Raw genomic sequence first — 8,972 nt, 5'->3', positions numbered from 1 at the left:
CGGGCTGGGACGAGGTGGAGCTTGGGCGGGGCCTCGCATGGGCGGGCCCGCGTCTTGCTGCATATGCAGATGAGCCTCACTCCCCTCTCCCTCCGCCCCTGACGGTTCATATTCAACGAGACAGCCAATGCAGGGCGAGGACAGTGCTAGGCGGGGCAGGGAGTAGGCGGGGCATCGTGGACCCCACCCCGGGAGCCGCCTCTGGAGGGGTGAGCAGCGAGGCAGATAGCGGATCGCCGGGCGGGGCGGGACGCAGTGGGCTGGGCGGAGGGGGCGGGGCCAAAAGTTTCCTGCCCAACTTTCGCTGCCTCCTTCCACCGCCCGCGCGCGCCGGGGCTGCAGTCGGGGGGAGGCGGCGGCAGCGGCAGCGGCTGCGGGCAGCGCGCGGGGCGCAGGGCGCGGGGCGATCGCCGTCGGGGCTCGGGAGGCGGGCAGTGGGCACAGGCTCCCCGGTGCCCGCCCCTCCGCTGCGGAGGGGGGCCGCGAGCGGGCGGCCGGGGAGGAGCCGGCACCGCCGCGGCAAAATGAGCCTGCTGTCGGCCATCGACACGAGCGCCGCCTCGGTGTACCAGCCCGCCCAGCTGCTCAACTGGGTCTACCTGTCGCTGCAGGACACGCACCAGGCTAGCGCCTTCGATGCCTTCCGGCCCGAGCCGACCGCTGGCGCCGCGCCCCCGGAGCTGGCCTTCGGCAAGGGCCGCCCGGAACAGCTGGGCTCGCCCCTGCACTCCAGCTATCTCAACAGCTTCTTCCAGCTGCAGCGCGGAGAGGTGGGTGCCCCCGCGCGCCCCCGCCCACCGCCCCACATCCCCACCGCCCCACCGTGGCGGGCCGTTCCCTGTCTGACCCGCTCTTCCTGGCCTGGCGCGGCCCGGCTCCGCATTGCCCGGCCCGGCTTGGCTTGGCTTCGTTCAACTCTGCCAAACTCGCCGCCCGAAGTCCCCGGGGTGCCGGGAGCGCGTCACCTCCCGGCCGAGCCCGGGCTGGAGCAACGCAGGCCGGGGCGGGGCTCTCCTGCCCCCTCTCCCTGCCAGGGCAGCCCTGCTCCAAAGGGGTTGGGGGAGGGAGTTGAGGAGGGGTTGTCTCCGGATTCTCTTCAGACAGCTGGGGTGCGGTCTGGGCGGGGAGCCCCTTCCAAGCGTCCTTTTCACTCCCAACCCTATCCTCGTCCTGGCCACCGCGGGCTGGGACTGAGAGTGCAGATTCTGCTGGGAGCTCCTCTGGAATGGCCTAAAATCTTTTCTCCGACCTCTGCCATTCCCGACTCGAAAGGCACCCTGGAGAGCAGTGACTGCCCAGAGGGCTTCTCCTGCTGTTCTCACTTGGGGACCCCAGATACGTCCTCCAGCTGCTCGCCCTCCCCCAGCCGCATAGGAAGTGGTTTCTGAGGGCTTGACCCCACAGACTGCGCTGTCCCCAGCCCTCCTAGCCTGGAAGGAAATGAAAGGGAAATCCTCTTGAGCTCTTGGGAGGGGGCTAGAAAGGGGGAGAGGTTCCAGCTGCCCAGCGCCTTCTGCAGAAACCTGGGCCGGCTGTGTTGCAAAGTCTGCCTGTTTGGTAGATTCAGTTACAAAGTTGACTGGGCAGCGCCTCTTTGCCAGCAAGATAAATACACAGATCGCCACCACCTCCCAGCCTTTTTGAAGAGTCTCCAGGGCCTGCCCAGATACCACTCCTTTCCGTGGGCTGGACTCCTCCCCTCCCTCCATTTACTCCTGCCTCATTTGGGAATTTCAGACACCCATCTGTGGCCTTCACTTTCTCCTCTTGTGGGGGCTTTCTCTGCAAAGATGCAAGAGGTGTGTTAGGGGGAGGACACACATGGGGGTCACTTTCCTTCCAGACCTGGGCACACCGGTGAGTTTTAGGAGAGTCAGAGTCCTGAATGGGTTGGGGAGGAAAGCCTATGTGGAGACAAGAGAGGGAGGCAGAGGGTCGCCCTTGAATTCAACTCTGCCATTATTTACTAGGGGAGACATGGACATATAAAATGCTGGCCCAAGGCCAACACTACCCAGGCTGACCTGTTGACCTGTGTGGGTAGAACAGGCGTGGGAGGGGGCTGGGTACAGAGGAGGAAGATGAGTCTGGAAGTGCACCCTTTGGTGTCAGGCAAAAGCATTTCTATGCCAAAGCTCTTTGTAAACTGTAAAGCATTCTCTCCACGTGAGGAATAGTTCTTGGCTGGAGATCGTTCTTTCTTGTAAGAGATTTTTCTGCCTCTTCGGGGAACTGGCTTCAGGTGACCAGTGATTTTGGAGGACCGTTTGTGGGATGTTTCTTCGGTGCATGCATCTTTTCAGTTGTTTGTTCTCTTACCAAACATTTGTTGGGCTCTGGGCAGGCCCCGGGGGGATTCACAGCCACAGGCTAGTGGGGGCCATGGATGAGTAAACAGACAAGGTGATACAGGGTATGAATGGTGGGTGATTTGATGGGGGTGCTTGTGGGAGCCCCACGGGAGTTTCTCACCCTGGGAGAAGGGGGAACATGACCCACAGGTCAAGTGTCGACCCCTAATCAACCTCTTCTATCCTTCCTTTGCCCCCCCTACTATGGTGGCATTGTTCCCCACCTGTGGGTCTCCCCTGAGAGGACCTGGGAGTTTGGGACCATCAAGAGTACCCTATGAGAATAGGATGTTGGGCTGCTTTTTGAAAATTTCTGGCATCCAGGATCCCAACTGGAGCTCAGTGAGACCTGCCCTCTGTCACTTCATTGCTGCCTACCTAAGTTTCCCCATAAAGTCACACAGTGTGAAAGGAGCAGGAAAAGGTTATACTGTATAGTGCAGTGGTGGGGAAATGTCTTTCACAACCTGACTTCAGGGAACCCCGTCTCTCTCTGGGCCTTAGCTTACCTGTCTGTTAAATTTAATCTATGCTACACCCCAGATGGTATATCTATAGTATTTGAGACCTGTTCAAACAAGAGAGTGCTGGGGGAGGCAAGAGGGGTTTCTCTGATGCTCACAGGCCAGTGGCTTCCTCGGAGGTGATGGAGGGCTGTGCCTGCTGACTTCTGGAAGGCTCTCTTGGCTTCAGGCTCACTCATCCTCACCCCCCCACCCACTTCGCCTCCTAAACCCTCTCAAAGCCTCAGCTGTGTTCCTGGGGACAGGCCTTTCCTGCGCCCAGGGCTTAGCTGGTGACCTAATATGGCTCCAAAACAGCAACTGGCTGAGAAGGCAAGAAAAAATACCCCCCACCTCAATGCCACCAAGGGGCTGGTCAGAGAGGAAGCGAGTCGTGTGTGGGCCGGAGGGGACTCTACGGAGGGACCCAGGGGGCCCAGGAGCATCACCATTCTGTGCGAGGCCTGGCAGGCCCGGTGGCAGTGCCTGCGGATGTGACTTGCATGCTGACCACTGACCACGGCCTGTCTGCGCCAACCCCTGTGCCAAGAGCCCACCCCCTCCTGCACCACCCCCAGGCTGCTCCCATCACAATAGCAAAACACCATGAATGCAGCTGGGATTTAAGTGGGGGTGAGGACATGGGGGCACAGAAGCCCATTGTGCCCCTGGAACCTCAGCTCTGGAAGCTGAAGATAAGCCAACGGTTCTGAGTGGCACACTGCCCCTGAGAGCAGAGAGAGAGATGGCAGAGTTCACACCAGAGTTCCTGGTACAGGAGCAAGCACGAGGAGGTGACTTGGATTCTTGTGGGGACTTCCCAGCTTGTGGTGAGGGTGCCAGGCCAAAGCGGACACAAGCACCTTGCACAGTTTCTTAAAAGGCTTCTGGGTCTACAAACTAGGCCCCGTGAAACCCAGTTTCAAAAACCTGATCTACGGCAACAATGATACATTTTTGGAAAGGGATTCCTAAGGCCCTTGGCTGGGCCCCTTCTCTCTCTCCAGGTACCCAAGGAAGGCAGTTCTTAGACGGAGTGGGGGCTGGGCTGCATGGGGTCTTCCCTGCCAAGTCTTGTTTGGAACTTAAATTCACAACCGTAAAGGGGCTATGGGAGTCGTTTCTGGAAAAGCTGAGTTACCTCCTTGTGAAGATGACCTCTTGGGCCTCTTGGAGGGCTGCCCAGAGCCCCTGCCAGGTAGTCCCTGTACCCTCCAGCCTCCAGGGAGATGTGGCTGTCTCACTCCATTCTGGTAGAATTCTTAGGGCAGCTGTTCTCTTTCCCTCTTTTTCTAGGGACAGAGGTAGCTGGAAGGTGTGGCCCTACTGTCAAGAGACCCCCACTTTGTGAATGTTGGAGGAAGGACTTTGTGGTCAAATACATTTGGAAGACACAGTGTCCTTCCTTTCCCTTGGAAACACACAATGCCCACTAGCAAGTAAAGGCTCTGAGAAGCCCTGCAGTGCAAAACCTATTAACCTTTCTTCAGCTTGACAGTTCCCACACCTATTTGAGCAGAGAACATTTTTGGCTCAGGACACCTGCCAGTGTCCTTCCTGGAAGACCTCTCCATTGTTGGATAGTTCCAACCTTTAGGAAGCTCTTCCTAGAGCATTAGCCTCTGCAGCAATGAAACTTCTCTTTGCTGCTCAGGTCTACCCACTGGAGGTTTGAGAATAGTAGCAAGGGTGTCACAAGGCTTAACAAATGGCCTTTCCCTGGGCCCAGCCCTTCTGTGTGGACATGGCCATTAAAATCCTTAGAGGAGTACCTACAGTGTCCTTCTTTAAAAGGCCCCAGTCTTGACAGTTTTCTGAGGGTTTGGATGTGCCCTCAACAGATGGAGATAAGCCCACGGGCTGCCTGACCAGTGTGGATGTATGGAACAAAGCCACATTTCTGCCCAAGGATATGAGGTGCCTATGTTCGAGAGTGGGCTTAAGGAGCTCAGGTGGGTTCCCAGCAGCCTTTGTGGTGTGTGTGTGTGTGTGTGTTTAGGGGGCAGCCCCAGGGCCTGAGAGCAATGGCCATTCTATTCCAGCCCAGAGTTCGGGAGGATGCTCCCAGCTCTCTTGGCCACCCTTGAGAAGCTGAAGTGTGACTCAGGCAAGGAGGACCGTCATTTGAGAAGCTGTTGGCTGAGGCAACCTGACCCTCCCTCTGTCAGATTACGTTGACTGGACAGGCATGGGCTCAGAGGGAAGACCACACCTCGTGGACCTTCTGAGTCAGGTGGGAGGGAGGAAAGCAGACGGCATTAGTAATCAGTAAGTAGCAGTGGCAGGGAGCCAGATACCGTCAGTACCCAGAGGAGGGCTCCGGGAGGAGATAGCCCTTGTGGAACAGTCCCCTGCTCTTGGGTGGTGCTCTATTCATGGCCTCTCTTTCCCTATAGCTCCCATTTTTTGCAGAAGAGGACACAGAGGCCTGGCCAGTCACCTAGCCAGTCAGTGGGAGAGCTACATCTAGAATTCTTCTGTGTTCCAGCTACGGGTTGCCTCTGCAACCCGTCCTGCAATTGGTCCCCAGGTTTGCTCTCCCCTGGATCAGCCTCCAGGTCCCAGTGAGGGCAGGCAGCAATCCGTCTGGACAGGGGCATCCTATCAAGCTTCAGTGCCTCCAACATTTTGTCCCTGATCCCCAAACTTTCTGGAATTGCTGAGTACTGGTCATGAGTACTGGGTTTCCTACTATGTCCCTGTTCCAGCCACTCCCCATCAACCCAGCATGGGGGCATGAGTCCAGGGCTGGCCTGTTTTAAGAGAAGCAGAGAAGATGGGCACTGAGTACTTCCTACTGCTTCTGCACCCATATCCTAGCCTGTGTGCAGCATCCACATTTTCTGGATGGGGAAACTAAGGCTCTTCTAAAGAAAGATGATGCATTCAGGGAATGAGGGGCAGAACCAGGACTCCAGCCTAGGTCTCAGGTCCTCGATCTGGTGTGTGTGTGTGTGTGTGTGTGTGTGTGTGTGTGTCGTGATGGTGGTGGTGGTGGCATGTGATTCTTTATTCAGCCCTCCTCTGGCCATACTGGTCTACCTGGGGTTTTTGAAAACAACAAGCACTCCCCCTCCTCTAAGCCCCTGCACTTGCTATTGCTGCTACCTAAAATGCCATTCCCTGCCCTTGTACATGGACACATTCCAACTGGCTTCTTTATGACACAAATGGATGTCCTTTCTCTGAGGGGTTTTACTTGGCTGCCACTGGGAGCAGACCTCTTTCCAGCTGCTGTGAGCCTGTGAAAGATGAGTTGTAGGTGCTCTGGTAAAGCATGTCTTTTTTTTTTTTTTTTTTTTTTTGATGGAGTCTGGCTCTGTCACCTAGGCTGGAGTGCAGTGGCGTGATCTCTGCTCACTGCAACCTCCACCTCCCCCCAGGTTCAAGAGATTCTCCTGCCTCAGCCTCCCTAGTAGCTGGGATTACAGGTGCCCGCCACCACACCTGGCTAATTTTTTGTAAAGCATGTCTAAACGATTGGTCTTGTCCTGTAATAGCAATATGTGTGTCTGTCTCAGTAGTTAGATTGTCAGCACCCTGAGAGTAGGAATCTTGTCTTTTCTACTTAGTAGTCCTGGCATCTGGTTCTTAGCGTGCAGGACATGCTAGCTGCTTAGTTAATGTTTTCCACATGGGCGGGTGTCTTGAATTGTAACCTCCCCTCCTCCCTTCCACCTCCAGGCTTGTGAGCATGTAAGTACTCTTCTGAGCCTCCGCCTTTTGTTTTGTCTCACAGAAAAAAATATTTATTGATTTCTTGATTCATTGGAATGAGCTGACTTGGGAGATAGTGAAACCTTGTCCCCTACAAGTGTTTCAGCAGAGGCTTGGGTATGCTGATGAATGGTCCTTGACCTTCTTTCGTTAGGGACCTCTTTGAGAATCTGAAGACAACTAGAGTTTCTGCTGCCAGCACAACGCACAGAACATAAGCATGCGTGCACATGCATATATACATGTTTGCATGTGATTTCAGTGGGATCATGCACACCTTCGTGCCCACAGTGGATCACAGATCAAGGATCCCTGCAATGGAGGCTGCAAGCCTCAGTGGTACTCCAGACCGAGTACAGTCTAGCTAAAAATACGGGTCCTTTCCAGTCCTGGGATTCTCATATTCTTGCTCTCTGCTTTCATTCAACAAATATGCTCTAGCAGTAAGAGGCAGCCCAGTCCCCAGTGCTTACACACTAGCTGGGCAGAGGGCTTATAGCTGTGAAGCGTGAGCACCTGTCAGGTGAGTGGTGACCCTGGGCTGGAGCTGTTGGAACCAAGGAGGAAAGGGATCTCCCCAGGTCTCCTCTGCTTTGTCCTGCTGCCACTGTCCACTCCCCCTTTCCTGGGTCCTTTCCCTATTTCTCTCTGCCCACTCCCCCACCAAAAATAACCTAGACTTGTGATTTAAATAAGAATCTTTTGCTAAGCACTGACTGTGTCCAGGGAACTGTGTTTTACGTTTGCTGGGTGAATGGGCCTCCAGGAGGCAGTGGTGCCCTCTGGGGTCCGGGGTGAAGGGTTGCTGTGCCTGTCGTGGCCAGCCCAGCACTGTCCTGGCCCATGGGTCAGCTTTAGACCTGGGAAACAAACAGAGCCGGGGCTGAGCACAGCTGAAAACCCTCAGTCAAGGTGTGGCCATGTTTTCCCATTGGCTCGCTTCCCGACTTGCCCATGGGCTGTCTCCTTGTCTCCCTGAGACCGGCTGGTGTCCACCTCTGTATATATCGGACATGTATGTGTTTGACCAGCCCCAGATAGATGCCTGGGGTGGAGGAAGTACAGATCCTCTTGGGACCAGAGTGGATTCATTTGCGAGATGAATGGTCTCTTGTCCCAAACAGAGGAGTGTGGGTGCGTGTGTGCGTGCGCGTGTCTGTGGGGTGGAGTAGGGTGGCTTTGGGATAAGAAAGCGGTTGTTGAGCTGATGAAAGGAACCCCTACAGAGCTAGGAACTCGAATCAGAGTTCCTCCTCCGGGGCCTTCTCAGGCCTGGGGAGCAGGACTCAGCACTTGCTTCTGCCTTGCCTGGTAGCCTGGCCCAGACACTGCCTTCTCCATGGTCTCACTGTGGCCATGTCCTTCCCAGCACATGCTGCTCCCCATCCTGCCTGCTGTCACTGCCTCTGCTGTCTGTCTCTTGTCCTGTCTCTGTGCCCTCTCTTCTCCCTCTGGGCTGCCCTTTGCAGCTTCTACCCTCCTGCCCTAACTCCTACTACCCCTCACCCACTGTGCCTACCTACTGTCCTGCAGGGAGGGAAGAAAAGAGAAGAAGTCCCACTTGTCAGGCTTGCTCCGGGGAGAACTGGAGTCAGCCTTGGAAATCTCTGCTTCTGCACCCCGTATTCTGCAGCAAAACCACCATCCCCAGGGCCTGCACCCCTCATGCAGCCCAAAGACAGTGGTCCCTCATCTTGCCAGGGCCGAGGGACCTAGCATATGATGTCACAGGGCCTCCGTGCCAAGTAGAGTGGTCCGCACCTGGCATTTTCCTCTGACTCCCCTTCCTATAGGGGAGGTCAAGCCTTGGAGGCCATGTAGAGGCTAAACTATAACAGGGCAACACGTGCTGGCTGTGTTACCCTGAGCAAATCACTCAGCCTCTCTGAGCCTCAGTTTCTAGCTCTATAAAATGGGGCCAATAACGCCCATTTGAATAGTATTCTTGCCAGGTATGAGGGGACTAAGAAAGGTAAAGGATTTAGTCAAATATATGACACACCACATGATCAGAGTAAACCACAGGCCGAGCACGGTGACTCATGCCTGTAATGCCAGCATTTTGGGAGGCCGAGGCAGGCAGATCGCTTGAGCCCAGGAGTTTGAGACCTGCCTGTGCAACGTGGTGAAACCTCATCTCTACAAATAATAAATACAAAAAATCAGTCAGCCGTGGTGCCACGCACCTGTTGTCTTAGCTACTTGAGAGGCTGAGGTGGGAGAATCACCTGAGCCCAGGAAGTCTAGGCTGCAGTGAGCTGTGATTGTGCCACTGCACTCCAGCCTGGGTGACAGAGTAAGAACAGTGAGACCCTGTCTCAAAAAAAAAAAAAAAAAAAGGTAAACTATAATGTCTTCCCACCTTCCTTTCCCCAACAGCCAAGCAAAAACCTTGGAGAAG

General features: G+C 55.5%; 1 protein-coding gene across 1 annotated transcript in view; it reads left to right on the top strand.

The window, feature by feature from the left end:
* The first annotated feature begins 344 nt into the window (after window positions 1-344).
* The window catches only part of ZCCHC24 (zinc finger CCHC-type containing 24), a 62,791-nt gene continuing 54,163 nt past the window's right edge, over window positions 345-8,972 (top strand). Inside the window, exon 1 of the mRNA XM_030799149.1 lies at window positions 345-770. Coding sequence (XP_030655009.1) covers window positions 525-770 — 246 coding nt within the window. The 5' untranslated portion in view covers window positions 345-524. The remainder of the gene's footprint in view (window positions 771-8,972) is intronic.

The sequence above is a fragment of the Nomascus leucogenys genome, chromosome 18, assembly GCF_006542625.1.
Source record: "Nomascus leucogenys isolate Asia chromosome 18, Asia_NLE_v1, whole genome shotgun sequence".
Taxonomy (NCBI): domain Eukaryota; kingdom Metazoa; phylum Chordata; class Mammalia; order Primates; family Hylobatidae; genus Nomascus; species Nomascus leucogenys.
The sequence above is the reverse complement of the archived record's forward strand: the minus strand, read 5'-3'. Positions and strand labels throughout refer to the sequence as shown.